This window comes from Eriocheir sinensis, chromosome 11, assembly GCF_024679095.1.
Source record: "Eriocheir sinensis breed Jianghai 21 chromosome 11, ASM2467909v1, whole genome shotgun sequence".
Classification (NCBI taxonomy): domain Eukaryota; kingdom Metazoa; phylum Arthropoda; class Malacostraca; order Decapoda; family Varunidae; genus Eriocheir; species Eriocheir sinensis.
This window is the reverse complement of record NC_066519.1, coordinates 14,313,924-14,337,090: the sequence shown is the minus strand read 5'-3', so window position 1 is coordinate 14,337,090 and position 23,167 is coordinate 14,313,924. Positions and strand designations below refer to the sequence as shown.

At 39.8% G+C, this 23,167-nt stretch overlaps 1 protein-coding gene across 1 annotated transcript in view; it reads left to right on the top strand.

Annotated features, from left to right (window-relative positions):
* The window catches only part of LOC126997144 (protein tincar-like), a 115,560-nt gene that overhangs the window by 59,552 nt on the left and 32,841 nt on the right, over positions 1–23,167 (top strand). The window contains exons 9-11 of the mRNA XM_050858196.1: positions 6,364–6,462; positions 6,828–6,947; positions 8,210–8,346. Of these exons, the coding sequence (XP_050714153.1) occupies positions 6,364–6,462; positions 6,828–6,947; positions 8,210–8,346 (356 nt within the window). The remainder of the gene's footprint in view (positions 1–6,363; positions 6,463–6,827; positions 6,948–8,209; positions 8,347–23,167) is intronic.

Below are 23,167 nucleotides of genomic sequence, written 5' to 3'. Positions count from 1 at the left end.
AGAGAGAGAGAGAGAGAGAGAGAGAGAGAGAGAGAGAGAAAAAAATTAAATAACCAATATAATTAAATAAAAGAGAAGATAGAATATAGAAAATAAAACGGAATAAAAGAAAAAGAAAAAGATGGTAAAATAAGTAAATAAGAGAGAGAGAGAGAGAGAGAGAGAGAGAGAGAGAGAGAGAGAGAGAGAGAGAGAGAGAGAGAGAGAGAGAGAGAGAGAGAGAGAGAGAGAGAGAGAGAGAGAGAGAGAGAGAGAGAGAGAGAGAGAGAGAGAGAGAGAGAGAGAGAGAGAGAGAGAGAGAGTTTCGTGATGAAGTTAAAGAAAGTAAACAGTGAAAAAAAAAGATAATGCATATAAGAAAGAAGACTGCAAGAGAGAGAGAGAGAGAGAGAGAGAGAGAGAGAGAGAGAGAGAGAGAGAGAGAGGATGCATATAATGTACATAGAGTCGGTTCTTACTTCCTTTTCCTTACCCAAACATTCGTATATCACGGGAAGGGAAGGAAATGAAGACGGGGGAGGAAGAGAGAGAGAGAGAGAGAGAGAGAGAGAGAGAGAGAGAGAGAGAGAGAGAGAGAGAGAGAGAGAGAGAGAGAGAGAAAGGAAGAAGAAAAAAAGAGAAGGGAGAGAAGGGTGGAGGGAAGCGAAGGAACGAAGGAGGAGAAAGAGAAAGAAATACTACTAATACTAATACTATACTACTACTACTACTACTACTACTACTACTACTACTACTACTACTACTCTACTTCTACTTAATACAGGACGTCCAAATCAAGAACCAAAACACACAGACACACACACACACACACACACACACACACGCACGGACAATCTCTCCCCCCCCCCCACCCCCCACCCCACCAGTGTTACCATATTATCGTACTCAGGACATCGCATTTATCAGTTCCAGGGCCCAAAACTCTCGTATCCAGACAAAATAACGAGATTCCAGCTCAAGTCATCGTTAAAAGCGTTACATATGGGTGATTGTTTACGATGGTCGTGAAACCGGAAAATACCATGTGCTGAGTGGCTGAGTACGATAATTTGATAACCCTACCCCCCCTCCCCCACCCCCCCCACACACACACAAAACCCCCTCCACCCCAACCCTCCCCATCCCATCCACACGCACTCACACGACTTCCAAGCAAAATACTCTCCCTATAAATATCTTCCCTTCGATATTTATGCGAGTCTCCCTCTTATCTCTGTCTGGCTTATTCCTGAGGACGTTTTCCTGCGTATTTGGCTTCGATTCTTGTTTCCATATTCGTGGGTCCGGGAAGATTGGGAACATGGGGATGGCAGCCGGGACTCGAAGGGGGTACAGGGGGTTGACGGGTTGGCTTTTTGGGTGGGAAGAGGGGGAGATGGGAAGGGTTGTGGGGTTTGAAGAGGAAAGAAATGGATGGAAGAGGAGAGATAGATAGAGAGGGAAGGGAAAGGTACGGAAAGAAGGAGAATGAACAGAAACGAAGAAATAATAATGCATAAAGGGAAGAAAAGAAGAGAGAGAGAGAGAGAGAGAGAGAGAGAGAGAGAGAGAGAGAGAGAGAGAGAGAGAGAGAGAGAGAGAGAGAGAGAGAGAGAGAGAGAGAGAGAGAGAGAGAGAGAGAGAGAGAAGGAAAAATGATGGAAAATTTTTGGAAAGAAAAGAATGAAAGTAGAAATAAAGGAGAAAGGAATAAGGAAACAGCAAGAAAAAATGATAAAGAGAAAAAAAATTAATGAATGAGAGAAGGGAAGAAAAGTACAGAATTACAGAAAAAAGAAAGAAAGAAATGAATGAATAAAGTAGAGGAGAGAGAGAGAGAGAGAGAGAGAGAGAGAGAGAGAGAGAGAGAGAGAGAGAGAGAGAGAGAGAGAGAGAGAGAGAGAGATTTACATAGATTTACATAGAAAATCAGACCACACAGACCCCATGGTCCAGACTTGGTGGTCTGTCCTTAAACCTAAGTGATTTTACATTAATCAGAAGACTCCAAAACGTTGCATTTCTACTCTAGTTGATATTAAGTTGAAGGAAGTGACGGTCGAGCTTATTTTTGAAGGAGTCAATCGTGTTACACTGGACCACTGATGATGGGAGCTTATTCCATTCTCGCACTACAACGTTGGTGAAGAAAATTTGGTGCAGTCTGAATTTACTTGTCTACATCTGAGTTTTACGCCATTGTTCCTCGTGCGCAAAGTGTCATCGATCATAAACAATGTTGATCTGTCTACATTCGTGAAACCATTAAGTATTTTAAAACATTCGATCAGTTTTCCTCGGAGGCGACGTTTCTCAAGAGAGAACATGTTAAGGGTAGAAAGCCTTTCTTCGTAGGATTTGTTGCGCAAGGAAGGGATCAATTTCGTTGCCCGACGCTGAACACCTTCTAATTTAGCAATATCCTTTGCATGGTGGGGAGACCAAAACTGTACCGCATATTCCAAGTGGGGTCTGACTAAACTGTTGTAGAGCGGGAGTATTACATCTTTATTCTTAAATAAAAAGTTTCTTTTAATGAATCCCAACATTCTGTTCGCTTTATTTGCTGCATCGATGCATTGCTGTGAGAATTTGAGGTTTGACGCGATTTTGACCCACAAGTCCTTGACTCATTGAACGCTTTGAGTTTAACGCCGCGCATTTCGTAAACAAACTTTTGATTCCTCGTTCCAACTTGAAGGACCTGGCACTTGTCTACGGTAAAGGGCATCTCCCATCAATCCGACCAAGCTGAAATTTTGTGCAAATCCTCTTGGAGGCTTTGCCTGTCTTCGTCAGTGAGAACCGAGTTACCAATCTTGTGTCGTCTGCAAATTTACTAATGCGGTTATTGAGTCCAACATCCACGTCGTTGATGTAAATAATGAAGAGCACTGGGCCAAGAACCGAGCCCTGAGGGACGCCACTAGTGACAGGCGCCCACTCTGAGTTAAATCCGTCAATCACTACTCTTTGTTGTCTGTTGCTCAACCAATTCGCGATCCATTGGTTTACCTGACCGTCAATACCTATTTGTTTTAATTTGTAAAGTAATTTATGATGCGGGACTTTATCAAACGCTTTCTGAAATCAAGATAGACTACGTCCAGTGATTTGGTTACGTCATAAACAGTGAAGAGGTCGTTATAAAAGGTTAATAGATTTGATAGGCAGGATCTTTTATTTCGGAAGCCATGTTGTGAGTCCCCAATTAATGAGTGGCTTTCAAGGTAACTCACAATTTTGTCTCTAATTATGCCCTCAAGTAGCTTACCTACAACCGAAGTTAGACTAATGGGCCTGTAATTACCTGGTACTTTTTTGTCTCCTTTCTTAAAAATCGGTGTCACGTTAGCCTTTTTCCAATCTGAAGGGACAATGCCTTGTCGCAAGGACATATTGAATACGGTTGTGAGGGAGGAGAGTATTTCGCTTTTGTTTCTTTCAGCAGAGTTGGATATACTTTATCAGGTCCAGGACTTTATTTGTTTTAAGTGATTTGAGGGCTTTAAGAACTTCATCGGGTTTTATTTCAAAGTTAGACAATGCATGCTCGGGATTTACATTAGTACTGGTGTTGGTGGTGGTGGTGGAAGGACTGTTATTATTAAACACCGAGGAAAAGTAATTATTTAATAGGTTTGCAACGTGTTGGCTGTCAGTCACTAGTGCACCGTCGCTGTTTATTAAAGGTCCAATTCCACTTCTGATCGCCTTTCTGTTGTTTATGTAACTGAAGAAGGATTTCGGATTAATTTTACAGTTGGCTGCAATATTTACTTCATATCTACGCTTTGCCTGATGCACTAATCTTTTTACTCGTCGCCTTGCATCATTGTAAAGTCTAATGTTTTCGGGCGTGCTTTGTTCTTTCTTTAACCTGTAATACAATTTTAACTCCTTGACTGAGTGTTTAATTTCGCTATTAAACCAAGGTGGACTTTTATTAGTGTTAATTCGCTTCTCGCACAAGGGGACAAATGTGTCCTGCTGAGTGAGTAAGTGATTTTTAAAGTTTAGCCAGGCGTCCTCTGCATTGCCGTCATCTGATAGTTGCATATCTATTAGTTTTCGTCGGATTTCTACGAAGTTGGCTCTTTTGAAATTGGGCACCTTAACTTTATTTTCAGTCACCGATGTTTGAGCTCTAATGTCAACGCGCACTAGTTTATGATCGCAGGAACCGAGGTGTTCTCCTACCGTGACATTACTGACTAGGTTATCTTGGGTCGCTATAACAAGGTCAAGTATGTTATTTTGTCGAGTTGGTTCAGAAACCATTTGGCTTAGATAATTTTCCTCTAGAAATTCGATCATTCTATGGGACTCAGGAGAGAGAGAGAGAGAGAGAGAGAGAGAGAGAGAGAGAGAGAGAGAGAGAGAGAGAGAGAGAGAGAGAGAGAGAGAGAGAGAGAGAGAGAGAGAGAGAGAGAGAGAGAGAGAGAGAGACCTGACACTCTTCTTCCCGCGACCTGCAATTACCTCCTCCTCCTCCTCCTCGTTTGGTGTATTGGCTTCCTCTTTCTCCTGCAATTTCCTTCCGAGTTGTTGTTGTTGTTTTTTTTTCTTTTTTTTTATCTTTGCAATATCTTTACTTTTTTGTTATTTTATTTAATCGTCTTTTTATCATTTTTTTTTCCATCTTCATTCTTTTATTTCATCTTTTTTTATCCCAACGATTTTTTTTTTATCTTTACAATATATTCACTTTATTATTTTACTTAATCTTTTCATATATATTTTTTTTTATCTTCATTTTTTTATTTCTTCGTTTTTATCGCAGTTCTTACCTTGGTAGTTAAATAGGCTGAACATCCATCTATCTATCTATTTATCTATCTATATCTATCTATCTATCTATCATAATAATTTGGAACACTCAATACTGTGTCTTTTACTATCCATGTAAGTATATAGTCTAACTGTCATTAAATCTTCTCCCTCTATCTATCTATCTATCCATCTATCTATCAGCTCACGGGACGTCCAGAGAAAAGGCGTGCAATACAAATAGGAGTTTCGCAGTTTGTTTTCCGCGACGGACCGGCGGCGCTTTGAGCAAACTCCGTCGTGTCAGGAATGAAAGGTTCGCTATTGACAGTATTGGGAACGGTTAGGTCTGGGCCCGGCGCGAGGAGGGACAGGGGACGGAAGAGAGTGGGAAACAAGGAGACGAAGGAATGAGGGATATGCAGAAGGATGGAGAAACAGAAGGAAGGAGGGAAAGGAGAAGAAGGAAGGTGAAACAAAGAAAGAAAGAAAGAAAGGAAAGAAGTGAGAGAAGAAAGGTAAAACAAAGCGGAAAGTGAGTTTGAGAGAAATAAAAGGGATGGAAGGAGATGCTGGAGAGAGAAAACAGCACAGAAACGGGAGAATAAGATAACGGAGAATAGTGAAGAGAAGAGAAACTAAGAGAAGAGTAAAGTAGAGAAAGAAAACAGAGAAGAGAAAGAAAATAGGGAAGAGAAGAGAAAGAAGGGCATAGAAGAAGGCGAAGTATTAGATGAAACAAAGCAGAAACAGATGTAAAGGGGAAGAAAAGAAACAAAAGAGAATCGAAAAGAACGGAAAAGAAAAGAACTCGAAAAAAGAATAAAAGAAAGAAGACAAGAACGAAATAAAAGAAATAGAAGAAGAAAAGAGAAAACAGCTTCGAATAAATAAAGACAAAAGAAGAGAATGAGGAGGAGGAAGAAAAAAAGAATGATTACAGAAAACGAGAAACGAAATGAGAGTAAGATGAGGAAGAAGAGGAGGAGGAAAACGAGGAGAGGGAATAGAGTACGCACTGGAGGAAGAAAGAAGAGGAGGAGGAGGAGGAGGAGGGGAGGAGGAAGAGAGAAAGGTGAGATGGAAGAGGGAGAGGAAGTAAATCTAGAGTGTTGAGAGAGTGAGCGAATTGAGGAGGAGTAGGAAGGAAGAGGAGGAGGAGGAGGAGGAGGAGGAAAGTGGCAAGGACAAACAGACGAGGAAGAAAAGAGGTGTGAGAGAGAACGTGTGTGTATATGTGTGTGTGTGTGTGTGTGTGTGTGTGTGTGTGTGTGTTGACGTTTCAGCCTATGGCCCGTGCGGCTTTCTTGCGGGGCCTCATGGTCGGCCCCAGCCCGTCGTGGCGCAGGCGTTTATAGTGGCGCTATCTTGCTTGGCTCATGCCGCCCCCCCGGACCTCATCTTTGAACTCTCTTTTAGAGAGAGAATGCAGAGTCCGAGTTGACAGGTGGTCTTCTGGACAGCATGTGGGTAGTCTTGGGCCACTCGACGGTTACAAAAATCCCAGCCTATGACCGCGGGCGGGACGCGAACCCTCGTCCTCCTGGACGCGGCGCCAGCACGCTAACCACTCAGCCACCTCAGCTAACCTACGTGTGTTTCTTTGTGTTGCAGTCCCGTTGGCACTTCAAGCTGCGCGTCCAGATCTCCAAAACCATCGTGACCAGCACCCACTCCATCAGGCTGGTCAACGAGGTGCAGCTCTCCAGACAGGTACGGACAAACACACACACACACACACACACACACACACACACACACACACACACACACACACACACACACACACACACACACACACACACACACACACACACACACACACACACACACACACACACACACACACACACACACACACACACACACACACACACACACACACACACTAACACACACAGTTTCCTCCTTCACTAATACAAAATGAAGAAATAGAAAGAGAAAAAAATAATAGAATAGACAGAACTCTCATAATATTCACTTGTAACATATTCTTTCTACTCTGTTCTTGTGCGTGTGTGTGTGTGTGTGTGTGTGTGTGTGTGTGTGTGTGTGTGTGTGTGTGTGTGTGTATGCAGATTGAGGATACCGAGGGGCCAGTGATGGTGATTGGAGCCGGCAAGACCTATCTACTCCAGGAGGGCAGCCCCAAGCGGTCCCTGATGAAGCTGGTTATGCATACAGTCACGCAGAAGAAGGTAGGCACTGCAAGCCCTTCTCCTACCTTGTCCTCACCTTCATCATCATCATCGTCATTATCATTATTTTATTCTTTATCGTTTTCTTATTTTAATTCGTATTCTTGTTTTTCGTCCTAAGCATTTTATTTGTTTTCGTTTTCTTCTTCATCTTCCTCCCTTCTTGCCTTCGTTTTGTCTTTATATTTCTCTTCTGTCTCCTTCTTTTCTTGTTTCTTCTTCTCTTCCTCTTCTTCCTCTCCTTTCTCCTTCTTCTCGTATTCTTGTTCCTTCCCTTTCTACTTCCTTGTCTTCCTTCTGTTCATATCCCCTTACCGTCTTTCTCCTCCTCCTCCTCCTCCTCCTCCTCCTCCTCCTTCTCCTCCAGTAGCACATCTCCTTTACTCCCGTCCTTCATCCCTAATCCCTTCTTTTTCCCTCTCCCTCCTTCCTCTCTCTCTCTTCGTCCTTCCTTCCTATCTCTTTCCTCTCACTCCTCTCTCATCTCCTCCATCCACACCTCCTCCTCTTTCTTTTTCCTCCTCCTCCTCCTCCTCCTCCTCCTCCTCCTCCTCCTCCTCCTCCTCCCCCGCCGTATCACTCAACATCAGTGTCACTTCATATTTACGTCACAGCTCCATCTGGTGTCAATCAGATTAGGCCACCGTCCCCTCCCTTGCCTTCCCTTCCCTTCCCTTCTCTTTCCTTCCCTTACTATGCCTTGTCTTACCTTGTTTTGCCTTCTTTTCTCTTCCCTTCCCTTCCCTTTTCTTTCTTTCCCTTGCCTTTCCTTTCCTTATCTTTCCTTTCCTTACTTCCTTTCCCTTCTCTTGCCTTGCCCTCCTTCGTATCCCTTCCTTTGCCTTTTCTTTCCCTCTCGTCTCTTCCATTCTCTTCCCTTCCCTTCCCTTCCCTTTTATTTCCTCCCCTCCCCTTCTCTTCCTTTCCCCCCCTTCCCTTCCCTTGTCTTTCCTTCCCTTTCCTTCCCTTCCCTTTCTTTCCCCTCCCTTTTCTTACTATCCCTTCCCTTGTATTCCCTTCCCATCCCAGCCGTTGCCTTTTCTCCTCTTCCCCATCCCTCTTTTCCATCCCCTTCCCTTCCCTTTCCTTCCTATCCCATCTCTTTCCTTCCCTTATCACTTCCCGTTCCTTCCTATCCCGTCCCTGCTCTCTCCCTCCCTAATCTTCCCTTCCCATCCCTTCCTTACCCTTCCTGCCCCATCCCTTCCACATCTTCCTTCCCGTCCCTTCCCACCCTTTCCTCAGCTGTGTTCTTCCCTCAGGCTCGTGGGGAGGAGGAGGAAATCTACTGGCTACGTCCTAAGCCTCCGCCGTCGGGGTCTGGCACATGGCACAAGAGAAAACAGTCCCCGGGGGTAAAGCACAAGGTCACCTTCAACGACACGCCCTCCACTTCGAGGTAAGACGAAAGGGAAGCACTCACGACGCTGCGCAGGTTGAGTTTGACGTGTAGTTCGATGTTAGTTGTTGGGCAAGGAAGGAAAGTGAAGGAAGAGAAGGGAAGGCGAGAGAAGGAGAGGGAAAGGAAGGCGAGAGGAGGACAGGGAAGGGAAGGGACTGGAAGGCAAGGAAAGGGAAGGAACGGGAAGGGAAGGAAGTTGTAATCGTCGAAAAATGGTTGTTTGAAGTTACTGAAGGAAAATTCGTATAGTAGTTTGAAGTTCATGGACTCAACGGTGCTAACAGGTTTGGTTTTACGTGTATTTTGAAGTTAATGGTGAAAAAAAATCGTGTAGTTTGAAGGTAATGCTTGAAAATTAGTTAAGTTTGAAGTTACTGATGCAAAATTAGTACCTAGTAGTTTGAAGTCGTATAATTTGAAGATAATGGTCGAAAATAAGGTAAGTTTGAAATTAATTAAGTTTGAAAATTGATGGGAAATTAGTATAGCAGTTTGATAATTATTTTACCTTGAAGTTACTGATGGAAAACTATCACATATTTTAAAGGTAATGGTTAAAAGATCTTGCAGTTTGAAGATAAATAACAGTGTAAAATTCGTATAGCTTGAAGCTAATAATGGAATTATTCTGAAATGAAAACGTGTGTGTGTGTGTGTGTGTGTGTGTGTGTGTGTGTGTGTGTGTGTGTGTGTGCAAAATTCGTGTCGTTCAAAGCTAATGATATAAGTATACTGAAAAGAAGACGTGGGGGTGTGGGTGGGTGTGGGTGTGAGTGCGTGTGTGTGTTATTCTTAAAATGAGATGACTGAAAAGTGTCGTGGAATACCTGAAAGCATAAATATATCTTGCCTCCGCGCTTCTGAAGTTAATGAGGCGGAGATTGCGAAAAAGAGTAAAATAAGACTCTTTTATCATCATTCCGACAAATTACTCAAAACACCTCACCAGAAATACTTGTTGAAAAATAGCTTTCTTTCCCTCGCTATTTTTAAGTTAATGAACTGGAAATTACTTGACGTGCGAAACCTTCCCACCAAAAACGTGATTGATGTGTGCGGGTGGTCTTTTTTTAATTATTTACATGTTTAAAACTAATAACTGTTCTGCTTTTATCCTCTTTATATTGAGATTTTGATTATTTTCTTAAATTTTATGAAGGTTTTTTTGGGATATTCTGCATTTTTTATTCTGATATTCTCGTTCTGTTGTGCGATTATTATGTTTCTTAAATTATTCTCATGTTTAAAACTACAAACTCTTCTCTTATCCTCTCTTATATTGAGCTTTCATTATTTTCTGACATTTCTGAAGCATTAATTAAGGTTATTCTGATCTCTATACTGATGTGATTATTATGTTTCTTAAACTATTCTCATGTTTAAAACTACTAACTCTTCTTCTCTTACCCTTCTTCATATCGAGCCTTCATTATTTTCTGATACTTCTGAAGCATTTGTTAAGGTTATTTTGATTTCTATACTGATGCTCTTGTTCTGTTGTGCGATTATTGTTTTTCTTAAATTGTTCTCATGTTTAAAACTACTAACTCTTCTCTTATCCTCATTTATATTGAGCCTTCATTATTTTCTAACATTTCTGAAGCAATGATTGAGGTTATTCTGCATTTTTTATTCTGATACTCTTCTTCCGTTGTGTGATTAATGTGTTTCTTTAATAATTTTCATGTATTAAACTAACAATTCTTCGTTTATCCTCTTTTTATTGATCTTCTATAATATGTGACGCTTATGAAGGTTTTTGGGGATATTCTGCATTTTTATTCTGCTAGTCTTGTTCTGTTGTGTGATTAATGTATTTCTTTAATCATTTTCATGCTTTAAAATTAAAAACTATTCTTCTTTTATATTGAACTTCTATTATTAACTGACTTTTATGAAACAGCAGCATATTCTGCATTTTTATTCTGATATTCTTGTTCTGTTGTGTATTTATTATCTAGAATACGCTCATTATTATTATTATTATTATTATTATTATTATTATTATTATTATTATTATTATTATTATTATTATTATTATTATTATTATTATTATTATTATTATTATTATTATTATAACGGGCTGGGGAAGACCATCAGGGCCCACCAAGAGAGCCTACCAGCGCCAATAGGCAAAAACGTTGAAAAAAATGAAACCATAATTTAATGGCGATGGATGGGAAGAGAGAAGAGCCAGGAGAGGTTAAACCAGGTAAGGAAGGCAGGTAAAGGAGGCAGCATAGGAGAGGTAAATCAAGCTTTCCCACCATACATATATACATCCACCTTCGAAGCTCTCCAGGGCGGCTTTAATGCGCCTTTACGTTCCTTTATGGCTGAGTTTGTAATCCCCACCGAGCCGGGAAGGGATGAGGAAGAGGAAGGAGCTGTGAGAGAAAGGAGGATGAGGGATTTAGCCGGGAAAGTGAGGGAGAGGAAAAGAAAAAGCGGGTATTAAGAACAGAGTAATTAGGGAGCTTGGTGATGAAGAGAAAGAAGAAATAGGAGGAGGAGGAGATGATGAAGATAAAGGAGAAGGAAAGAAGAAGAAAAGGAGGTTGAGAGAGAAAGATAGGGGATGAGAACAGAAGGGTTAGAGAGTTTGATGATGAAGAAGAAGGAGAAAGAAGAAAAGGAAAATGAGAGAATAAGGAGAAGATGAGGAGGTGGAAGTTAGGAAGAAGAAGCTCCATACATAAAAAAGGAAAATAAAGAGAAGGAAGAAGAAACGTGGAAATATAGAGTAAAGAAAAAGGAGAAGACGAAAAAGAAAGAGAAGGAAGAGGTTAAGATGAAAAAGAAGAAACGTCAGAGTAAAGAATATGTTTTGCTAGGAAAGGAAAAGATAAAGAAAGGAGAAGAAAGGAAACGAAGAGAAAAAGAAAGATTACAGAGTTGGATGCTGAAGAAGAAAGAAAAAAACTTTAAGGAGAAATTGCATGGGAGTAAAGGATAGAATTTGTAAAGAAAGGAAAATAGAAAGAATATGAGGAGAAAAAGAAAGAGGGATATAAAGAAGAACAAGTTAATGAAGTAATATAATGCTAAAAATGAATTTGAAAGAGGAGAAAAAGACATAGCGTAAAACTGAAGGAAAATGTTTAACAGAGAAGGTGAAAAAGAACGAAAAAAAGAATGTGGGGTAAGAAAGAGAACAACGAAGGAGAACAAGGAGACTGATAAAATAGGGAAATAAAGTAAAAACGAATAGAATGAAAAAGAATAAAGAAAGAGAAGAAGGAAACTGGAGAATATGGTAATGGAGGGAAGGAAGGATGAGAACGTAAAAAGAGAATGGAGGGAAAGAGAGTAAAGAAGAAGGCGAAGAAGGAGCCTTAGAAAATAATGTGTTAATGGAAGAAAATGAGGGTGAGAGAGAAAGAGAGAAAGAGAGCATGTTGTAAAAGTAAATGAACCACCAAGGACAAACTAAAAAAAAATGACTAGAAAGATTTAAAAAAAGATGTATAAAAAGAGATAACAAGGAAAAACATAACCACGAAGGACAAACTAAAGGAAAAATAACATGAACTAGAAAAAGATGAGAATAAAAAAGAAAATGAGATAAAAAAGGAGAATTAGATGAAAAGGTTTAGTGATTATTAAGGACGAAAATGATACAGAGTTAACAGAAATTTTGAAGAGAGAGAAAACTGAAAGAAAATGAAAAATAATGTAGGTTTGTGTAAAGAATGAAACAAAACATAACTAGAAAAAAGACGAGCATAGAAAAGACAAATATAAAAGGAGAATTAGATGAAAAAGACATTGTGATAAATGAAGAAAAAGCCGAAGCAGTGTTACCATAAATACTGAATAGAGAAAACACTGGAAGGAGAAACGAAATATAATGTAGGAAAAAAAATAATGATGTAAGTAAAAAAAAAAAGTATAGAAAAATATAAATAGAAAGGAGAATTAGGGGGAAAAATATAGTGATAAATGAAGAAAAACCCGATGCGGTATTACCAGAAATATTGAATAGAGAAAACACTGGAAGGAGAAACGAAAAATAACGTAGGAAAAAAAAATAATAATGTAAGTAAAAAAAAGAAGAAAAGTATAGAAAAAGATAAATAGAAAGGAAAATTAGGTGAAAAACCATAGTGATAAATGAAGAAAAAGCCGATGCGGTATTACCAGAAACACTGAATAGAGAAAACCTTAAGCAGAAAACGAAAAATGACGAAGGTTTACATAAAGAACGAGGGCGATAAGATTATGATAAAAATAAACATGCAAACGGGACTGGAAAATGAGACGAGCCATTTAACCTTGAGACAAAATAACTCAGATAAGGATGAAAAAAAGGAAAAGAAGACAAAAAAGTGGATGATTTACAGACATAATTGATATGAAGAATGACGATCAGATCAAGATAAGAAGATGGAGAAATGTATAATAAGAGAAACGAGGAAGAGAAGGAAGAAAAGAAAAAGGGAGGGATGTAATGGAGAGGAAGGAAAAAGAAGAAGGAAATGGAGAGAAGGAAGAATAGAAGGGATAGGAGGAAAGATGGAAGAAAAAGAGTAGACACAAGAATGGAAGGAAAAGAAATGGAAAGAAGAGAAAAGAAGATAAATTGGAGAGAGACGAAGAGAAGAAGGGATAAGTAACGAAAAGGCAGACACAAGAATGGAAGAAGGAGAAGGAAGGAAAAGAAAAGGAAAGAAGAGAAAAGAAGATAAATTGGAGAGAGACGAAGAGAAGAAGAAGGGATAGGAGAAAAGATGGAAGAAAAAAAAAAAGATAGACACAAGAATGAAAGGAGAAGAGAGGGAAAAGAAAGCAAAGAAGATAAATTGGAAAGGCACGAAGAGAAGAAGAAAGGATGAGAGGAAAGAAGGAGGAAAAAGCAGACACCACAAGAATGGAAGGAGAAGAAAGGGAAAGGAAAACAAAAGGAAAGGGAAAGGAAAACAAAAGGAAAGGAAAAGCGAAGGAGGATTTATGGATACGATGATAAACTGGAGGAGAGAGAAATATGTCGTGGAGAAAAGAAGAAATACGAGCGAAGGAGGAAAACTAATGCCATAAAGAATAAGAGAGAATGATGTATATAACCTGAGTGATAAACGGACGTGAGTGGAAGAGAAAAAAAGAATGAAACAGATGAAGAACGAGGAAGAGAAATATGGCGTTCAGAAAGTGAGAAATAGGAATGAACGAAGGAACGGGAAATGCCATAAAGAACGTAAATGATGTATATAAAAAGCCCAAATAAACGAAAATGGAGAAAGAAGAAAAAGAGAAGAAAGAAGAAGGAGAAGAAAGAGAAATATGGCATTCATAAAGTGAGAAATATAAATGAACGTAGGAACTGGTGAAGCCATAAAAAGAACGTGACATGTATATAAAAACCCCAAATTAGTGAAAATGTAGAAAGAAGGAAAAGAGAAAAGAATGAGAAAGAGAAATATGGCGTTCTGAAAGTGAGAAATATGAATGAACGTAGGAACTGGTGAAGCCATAAAAAGAACGTGAGATGTATATAAAAACCCCAAATTAGTGAAAATGCAGAAAGAAGAAGAGGCAGTAAACTTGAGACGAAGGAAATACGACCCTGAAAAGAAAGAAAAGTTTTAAAGAGAAGAAGAAGAAGAAGAAAAAAATATGCAGATGTAAAAAGTTTGTTATGCATAAACGAGGCAGGAAGGAGGAAGACGAGACGAGAAAGAAGGAAGGAAGTAGTTGAATAAATGAATAAATAAATACGAAAGGAGGGAGATGGGGAAATGGAGAATGATGTGGAGCATGACGCGTGGAAAAAGAGGGAATCCACTTAGCAGCGTGAATGAAGACAGGGAAAGGCAGACAATTTAGGGAGAACGTACAAGAAAATACTTTGAAAATAAACCAAGACTAGAAAATGAACTTAGAGGAGCAAAAAATATTACAAGCAACAGAAAACTAATAAAGCTGAAAATATAAGTAAAGACAGATAGCGGAAGATGTTTAAGGAAGAAAGTGTATAAAATTAAATAAAAATATATATAAAATTGAAGAAAATATACAAATAAGGACATGGGTATATTTAGAGGGCGAAGAACGAGATATTTTGGAAGGAAAGTAAGAAGAATTAAGTAAACGCAAACACAAACTAATGAGAACTTGATGACTTAGAAATTAGAATGTTGATGGAAAACCGATGAACGACTCGTGGCAAAAAAAAAAAGTGTAATGCCCAAAACAGAAAACTGATGGAGAATATCGTTGAGGAGATAATGAAAATGAAGAATAAAGAGAAGGAGATAATGAAGATGGAGAATAAAGAGAAGATAATTAAGAGTAAAAGATAATACAGATAAGGAATAGATAATGAAGATGAAGCTTAAAAATGGAGAGATAATGTAAAGGATAAAAAGGAGAAGATAATGAAAATAGAGAATAAAGAGGAGGAGATAATTAAGAGGAAAAGATAATATAGATAAAGAATGAAAAAGAATAGATAATGAATAATGAAAATGAGGAGATAGTGAAAGGGTTAAAAAGGAAGAGTTAAGGAAAATGAAGAACAAAGAGAAAGAGAAAATGCAAGATGGAAAATAAAGAAGAAAAGAGGAAGAGGAGGAATAAACAGGAAAAGGAAGATGAGGAATAAAAAGGAAGAGAAAATGGAAAATGGAGAATAAGGAGGAAGAGAAGAGAAAGATAAAGAATAGAGTGGAAGAGAAAATGCAAGATGAAGAATAAAGAAAAGAGAAAGATGAGGAATAAACAGGAAAAGGAAGCTGAGGAATAAACAGGAAAACGAAGATGAGGAATAAAAAGGAAGAGAGAATGGAAAATGGAGAATAAGGAGGAAGAGAAAAGAAAGATAAAGAATAGAGTGGAAGAGAAAATGCAAGATAAAAAATAAAGATGAGAAAATTAATAGGAAAAATAGAGAAAATATGATAACGAAGAAGAAGAAAAGGAAGGAGAGACAGATAATGAACAGGAAGAACACAGAGAAAAAGAATAAAAACAAAAAATAAAGAGAAAGAGAGAATGCATGGTGGAGAAAATACTTAAACTAAAATGCAAATTGATAGAGGCAAAAAATGTTAATGGAAAACCAATCAACTTACAAACTACTAAGGAATAAATTACGTCAAGAGATTCTACGTAAATTACAGACGAAGGGTGGCAGTAAAATATGAATGAAGAACTAATTAAGAAGTGAAAGGAAAGGAAAGGAGGGAGGCATGAAAGTATGAAATTATTGAAGGGTGACGATTAAATATGTATAAAAGAAAGTGAATTAGTTAGTGAGTGAAGGTAAAGATGAAATATGAAGGCGAAGAAATATAATGGAAATGAGAGAAGAATGAAGGTTGAAAATTATAGAGGTGACAATTAACTATGTGTAAGGAAAATAGATCAGTTAGTTCGTGAAGGTAAAGATGAAATTTGAAAGGGAAGGAAAATAAGTAGGAAAAGGGGAGATGCTTGAAGGTTGAAAAAATTATAGAAAGTGAGTGACATTAAGGTTGAAAAATATATAGAGGTGACAATTAAGATATGTACAAATAAAATAAAGTTAGTGTGTGTGTGAAGGTAAAGATGGAATTTGAAGGCGAATAAAAATGAGGATGAAAGGAAGGTTAGATAAGAGTGAGGAAAAACAATTTGACTTCATGAGAGAAAGAAGAAGAGAAGAAAATAGAGTAGGAGAAAGGAAAGAAACAGGAGAGCGAACAAGGGAAGTAAAAGGAAGAAAAGGAGAAGAAACAGCAGAACAAAGATTAAATAGAAAAAGAAGAGAATAAGTGATGACAGTAGGAGAAAGAAGAGAAGAAGAAAATACAAAGAAGAGGAAATAAAACAACAATAAAAACGTAGAAAATACCCCAAAAAATCGAAATAGAAGAAGTTAAGAGAACGTAAAAAGAAAAACATAAAATTCCCACCCATTCCAAATTTAATCCAAAGAAAACGTAATATGAACTCCACGTAGACTGAAAGACGGAAGAAAACGTGAACTGGGTAAAAGAAAACGAAGGAAGAAAACGATAATGCAAGGGGAAGCTCTGATGAAAATTACTCTTCTTCTTAAATTAAACGTGGGATGGGGAAACGTTTGGGTCGAGAGGGGAATTTGGAACAAGGGAAAGAAAAGAAATATAGTGGAGGAGAGAATTTCAAGAGTGATGGGGGGAATAAAAGTGAGTGTAAAGCGTGCAGTAAACGTGAATGGGGGAGGAGGAAGAGGAGGAGGAGGAGGCGGAGAAGGAAGGGAGTAAGGAGGAAGAGGAAGGGGAGGAGGAGGAGCGGTGGAAATGCGGAGAAAGAATAAAATGAGGATGAGAAGAAGAATGAGATGATAGAAGAAAGAGATACAGGACGAGGAAAAGAATAAAAGGCAAAGAAAAGGAGAAAGAAGAGGAAGAGAAGAATAAGACGTTTAGATAAGAAGAAGAGATAGGGCAAGGAAGAGAGGATAGTGATAAGATTGAGGAAGAGAAGAAGATGAGGAAAAGGAAAGAGACGAAAGAAAGGGAAGAGGAGAAAATGGTAGAGAGAGAGTAAAATAAGAAGGATGAGGAGGAGAAAGAAGACGAAGAAAAGAATAAGACGTTTAGATAAGAAGAAAACGAGATAGGACAAGGAAAAAAGAGAAAAGCAAGGAAAAGGAGAAGAGTGAAAAGATTGAGAAAGAGGAAGATGAGGATGAGGAAGAGAAGACGATGCCAAAAGAAGAGAGAGAGAGAGAGAGAGAGAGAGAGAGAGAGAGAGAGAGAGAGAGAGAGAGAGAGAGAGAGAGAGAGAGAGAGAGAGAGAGAGAGAGAGAGAGAGAGAGAGAAAAAGGAAAGAGGAGGAAATGGTAGAGACAAAGTAAAATAAGGAGGAGGAGGAGGAGGAGGAGGAGAGAAGATGCTAGAAAAATGAAGAGAAAGAGGATGAGGAAAAGAGGAGAAATGAGAAAGAGAAAAAAATAAGAGAAGGAAAAGACGAAAGAAAGGGAAGTGGAGGAAAAGATGACAAAAGAAGGAAAAGAGAGAAAAACAGAAAAATAGGAGAGAGGAAAGAGAATTAAGAGGAGGAAAAGGAAAACGATTAGACCCTAAGTAGAAAAATGAGAACGGGAACCAAAACAAAAAGAAAGAAAACTAAGAAACCAAGTAAAAGAAAGCAAGATTAGGAACACGCTGGACTGAATACGTAATTAACAAGAAGGAAAAAAATACTCCAATAGAAAAAATAAGAGGAAAGGAAAAAAAGGGAAAAAATAAGGACAAAAAGGACTAAATCTTCGGCCTGTTTGGGGGGAAAAAAGAAGAAAAAAAGGAAAGCGGGATTATGGAAGGAAGGAAGAAGAAAGAAGAGTGGATTTTTTGAGAGAGAGAGAGAGAGAGAGAGAGAGAGAGAGAGAGAGAGAGAGAGAGAGAGAGAGAGAGAGAGAGAGAGAGAGAGAGAGAGAGAGAGAGAGAGAGAGAGAGAGAGAGAGAGAGAGAGGGAGAGGGACCAACTAAACACAATACATGGGTCCAGCTCCGTCATATACTTGCTACACTACGAGTCTCCGTCCTGTATACATCGCGTTCCTGCCGGTGCGTGACGCGTTATATACATGTCCGACACAACTTTGCTACCAACTCACCGCTCGGGCCTTGAACACACATACACCCTCCCTCACCCCTCACCCCTCACCCCCCTCACCCCCCTCACTCACCCTGCTTCCACCATCACACTGTTAGCGCACCATACAGCGCCACTACAGTCACACTACACTATTCTATCCACTTCGCAACTCACTATTCACTGTGCTGTACTGTTTTCTTGCACCGTCGAACATGTATCGTAACTGTAATCAGCCTGTAATTCACCTTGAGAGATATATATATAGAGAGAGGGGGGAGGGAGGAAGGAGAGAATGAAGAAAGGAAGGATAGGCAAGAAGAACAGAAGGAAATGGGAGGAGGAAGGATGGAAGGGGAAGCAAGCCTGAGACACAAGAAAGAAAGAGAAGGAAGGAAGGAAGGAAGGAAAGAGAAAAGAAGAGAAGGAAGGTGAAATAAAGGAGAAAGAAAGAAAAGAAGTGAGAGAAAGAAAGGTTGGAAGGCGGTGTTTAAGAGAGAGAGAGAGAGAGAGAGAGAGAGAGAGAGAGAGAGAGAGAGAGAGAGAGAGAGAGAGAGAGAGAGAGAGAGAGAGAGAGAGAGAGAGAGAGAGAGAGAGAGAGAGAGAGAGAGAGGTGTAGTTCACGTGTATTTCGTAAGCCAAACTCTACCTCACCCCCATCATCTTATTTACCTTTAATTGGCTATCGATCACCTCCCACGGTCACTAGGCAACAACCCCTCTTCTTCTCTCGTTTTCTCTTCTCTTTATTGTCACGGAGAATTTAAAACCCAGGAAACCACTTGTATAAGACGCGCGTGTGTGTGTGTGTGTGTGAGAGAGAGAGAGAGAGAGAGAGAGAGAGAGAGAGAGAGAGAGAGAGAGAGAGAGAGAGAGAGAGAGAGAGAGAGAGAGAGAGAGAGAGAGAGAGAGAGAGAGAGAGAGAGAGACGGTATTAATTGAAACTGGTCATTCCATTATTTTTCCCATCCTAAAATTTGCAGAATATTCATCGTAAACTCCCATATATTTTCCTCCCTTATTTAACACGGCTGGAGAGAGAGAGAGAGAGAGAGAGAGAGAGAGAGAGAGAGAGAGAGAGAGAGAGAGAGAGAGAGAGAGAGAGAGAGAGAGAGAGAGAGAGAGAGAGAGAGAGAAGGGGAGCGCCATACCTTCCTTTCCGCTTAAAATATTGAATGCATAATAAGCACGAGATAACGGAATAGAGAGAGAGAGAGAGAGAGAGAGAGAGAGAGAGAGAGAGAGAGAGAGAGAGAGAGAGAGAGAGAGAGAGAGAGAGAGAGAGAGAGAGACCCAAACTAAAACCTGTGAAATATGGAACAAAAGAAAATTGAAAAGTAGAAAGTAGAAGAAAAAAAATACAAGAGGAAGAGGACGAAGAGAAAGAAGATAAAGAAGAAGAGAAGAAAAAGAAGAAAAATAAGAAGAAGAAAAAAAGAGAAATAGAAGAAAAGGAGAAAAAAATCCAAAAAACAGTAAGGAAGAGGAGGAGGAGGACGAGGACTAGGAGAACGAAAAGGAAGAGGAAGATAAAAAGAAGAAGCAAGGAAAGGAGGAAGGAGGGTAAAGTCTCCTATCACGGCCTTTTCCCTGCATCTGGATTGATCTCCTTTCCCTCTCATCATTATTCAGGCCCCTTTCTCACGTCTTCTGGGCCGTTGTCGGGGAGAAAGCGGGTCCCAGAATGACGTAACCAGAGATCCGCGAACCAACCCGAGAATGGCTCAAGAATTTTGCCTCAACATCCTTCCCTTCAGCCCCTTCCTTCCCTTCCTTTTTCATCTTCGTCGTTTACCTTTTTATTTTAACTTCCCTTCCTTTTCCTCCTTCTGTTCCTTTTTCCTTTTTTTCTTTTTTTTTCCTTCTACTGTTTCTCCTTCTCCTCCTCCTCTTCGTTCTCTTCCTCCTTGTTTTGCTTCTTAGTTTCATATTTTTCCTGTTTCTGTTCATCTTCATCTTTTTTCTCGTCTTCCTTCTCCTTCTTCATCTTCGCCACCTGCTCCTCCTTTTCTTCCTTTTCTTTTTCCTTCTTCTTCCTCTCATATTCTTTCTATTTCTTCTGGTTCTTATTCTTTGCCTTTTCCTATGCCTCCCTTTTCTTCCTTATTTTTCTCCTCTTCCTTCTTTTCCTTCTCCTTATCATCATTCTTCTTCTTCATTTTCTTCGTTACTTTTTTTCTTTTTCATAGACTCCCAATCGTTTTTCCTTTTCTGTATGGTTATGTTTCTTCTCCTCCTCCTCCTCCTCCTCCTCCTCCTCCTCCTCCTCCTCCTCCTCCTCCTCCTCCTCCCCCACTATCGTCTCCGTTGATGAGGTGTTTAAAAGGGAACGTCAACACTATTAGATCCTCATAATGGGTGTGTGATATCATTTCCCATATATTTTTTGTGATGTTTATGTCCTCCAAAGCATCTTAAGTCCCCGGGCTGTGTGTGGGCGTGCGGGTGTTGTGTTTGTCTCTCATATGAAGGCTTTGGTGGGAATGTGAAGAGGAGGTTCATTGGAATTCATTAAAAAGTATAGTTGGTTATAAAAGAGATGCAGAGATGACCGTGTATGCAAAGGACTGTTCTAGGAAGCGTTGTTAAGTACTGGCGGTGTGTGTCTCTTTGTTTGTGTGGGTGTGGGTGGGTGTGTGGGTGTATGTGTGGGTGTGGGTGGGTGTCTGTGTAAATAACTTGTAGAAATGTATAACCGGGAAGAGAGTAGCTGTCATGAATTCATAATGATGGTGATGAAGTCTGCGGAGTTTAGTCATCCCGTTTAACTATTTTCTTATCTACGGTATAATGTAAAAAATAGTGTCCTGCGTGCTTAAGAGAAGGAAATATCGCCCTTTACAAAACTGCCAACGTTAACAGCTGAATAAGTACACAATAAAAGGCAAAATACAAAGAAAAATGTTGTAATTGTGTCTGAGAAAAAGGAAACATCGCTTATTACAAAACTGCCCACCGTGGAGGACCTGACGACAACTTGATAAAGGCAAAGCAGATAAAGTAAAGGCCTTATCTACAGTATAAAGTAAAAAATAAAGTGTTCTGCGCCTCAAAGAACAAGGAAACATCGCTTATTACAAAACTGCCCACCGTGGAGGACCTGACGACAACTTGATAAAAGAACAAATCAGATAAAAATATAAGTGTTGCATGTGGCAGAGAACAAGGAAGAGACTCGCGTTGAAAAATGTACCAGCGAAGCGAGTGTCCAAAGCATATGAAGAGGAACACCGCACAGAGAAAGCGACACAGAGCACAAAGGGACGTGAATTATTGATGCTTTATTCCCGACAGGAGGCAGCGACCAGAGACATCAATATGAACTACGCCTGCATATTAGATTCAGAGGCTTTCCTATTGATTCTGATCCTGATGCAAAGAACCCGGAAGAGAATTGAAACTGAAGCGAGGGAGTGACTTGTATGTTTCTTATGATATGAAAATGCAAACCGATGAGTAACGAAATCAACCAACTTATCTGTAACATCAACCAAAGAAAAAATCATATATGAATGACGAGAGTATGACGTGTAGCGTAAGGATGGGCGTGACAAAATGGGGAATGGAATGGGAGGGAGGGAGAGAGAAAGAGAGAAGAGAAGGGAATGGAGAGAAGGAGGGAAGGGAAGAAATGGGAGGGGAGGGGATGGAGAAGGAGAAATTGCGAGTGAACGAAAGAAAGGAAGGCAAGGGAAGGGAGGAGGAAGAGAAGGAATGGGGGGAGAAGGAGGAAAGGGAGGAGGAAAGGGGAGGGATGGAGTTGGCTAGCTTGAGTTGAGGATGGAGGGAAGGAGGAACGGGAAGAAATGGGAGGGGGAGGGGATGGAGAAGGAAAGATTGCGAGGGAACGAAGGAAAGGGAGGCAAGGGAAGGAAGGAGGGAGAGAAGGAGAAAAGGGAGGAAGAAAGGAGAGGGATGGGGCTGGCTAGCCTGAGTTGAGGGAAAAAAGGAAAGTGACCGATACAGTGTGGAAGCTTGTAGGGTGAAGAGTGATTTTTAGACGAAACTCTTTGAAACGTCTGTCCAATGTTGTTGTTTTTTGTTCGTTTGTTTTGCTTGGGTGTTTCAGAATGTTTTGTTTGGTGTTTTGTTGTGTTCTTGTTGGGGGAGAGAGAGAGAGAGAGAGAGAGAGAGAGAGAGAGAGAGAGAGAGAGAGAGAGAGAGAGAGAGAGAGAGAGAGAGAGAGAGAATGACGAAAAAATATATTAAGTTAAGGAAGGGAAGGGCGTAAAGAGAGAGAGAGAGAGAGAGAGAGAGAGAGAGAGAGAGAGAGAGAGAGAGAGAGAGAGAGAGAGAGAGAGAGAGAGAGAGAGAGCGTGATCTGAATGAAGAGAGAGAGAGAGAGAGAGAGAGAGAGAGAGAGAGAGAGAGAGAGAGTGGGATCAAGCAAACAAACAGACAGACACACAAATTGATTTATAAGAGAGTGAAAAACAGACAGATATCGACAGACAGACAGATAAAAAGACAGACAGACAGGAAGGGAGAAACAGAATACAGCTTTTAGGCGCCTGATGTATTAATATAAATAAATAATTCTCTCTCTCTCTCTCTCTCCTCCGCGGTAAAGCCAACACTAATACCTCGCATCTCGTCCTCACTTTCATTAGCATACTTAATCATAACAGTAATGAAGCAAATTTAAAAGTTATCCAATCATCTAAGTTTTGCACGCCGCCGACAGCCGCGCGAGGGACGGCCGAAAAATACATAAACACCTGAAACCGTCCCAACAAACACCCTTTCTGGAGTTCCAGGGTAAACAAATGACAGTCGGATGGAAAGAAGGATCGCTTACAACAATATATATGTAACTGAAACCGTCTAAACAAACATCTTCTTTTCACTACCAGAGCAAACAAATGACAGTCGGATGGCATGGAGGATTGCTTTAAACAATATATTAGTAACTGAAACCGTCTAAACAAACATCTTTTCACTACCAGAGCAAACAAATGACAGTCGGATGGCATGGAGGATTGCCATAAACAATATATTAGTAACTGAAACCGTCTAAACAAACATCTTTTCACTACCAGAGCAAACAAATGACGGTCGGATGGAAGAGGAGGATCGCTTTAAACAGTATATAAGTAACTGAAACCCTCTAAACAAACACATATCCATTACCTGAACAAACAAATGACAGTCGGATGGAAAGGAGGATCGCTTTAAACAATATATAAGTAACTGAAACCCTCTAAACAAAGCTTTAAACAATATATAAGTAACTGAAACCCTCTAAACAAACACATAT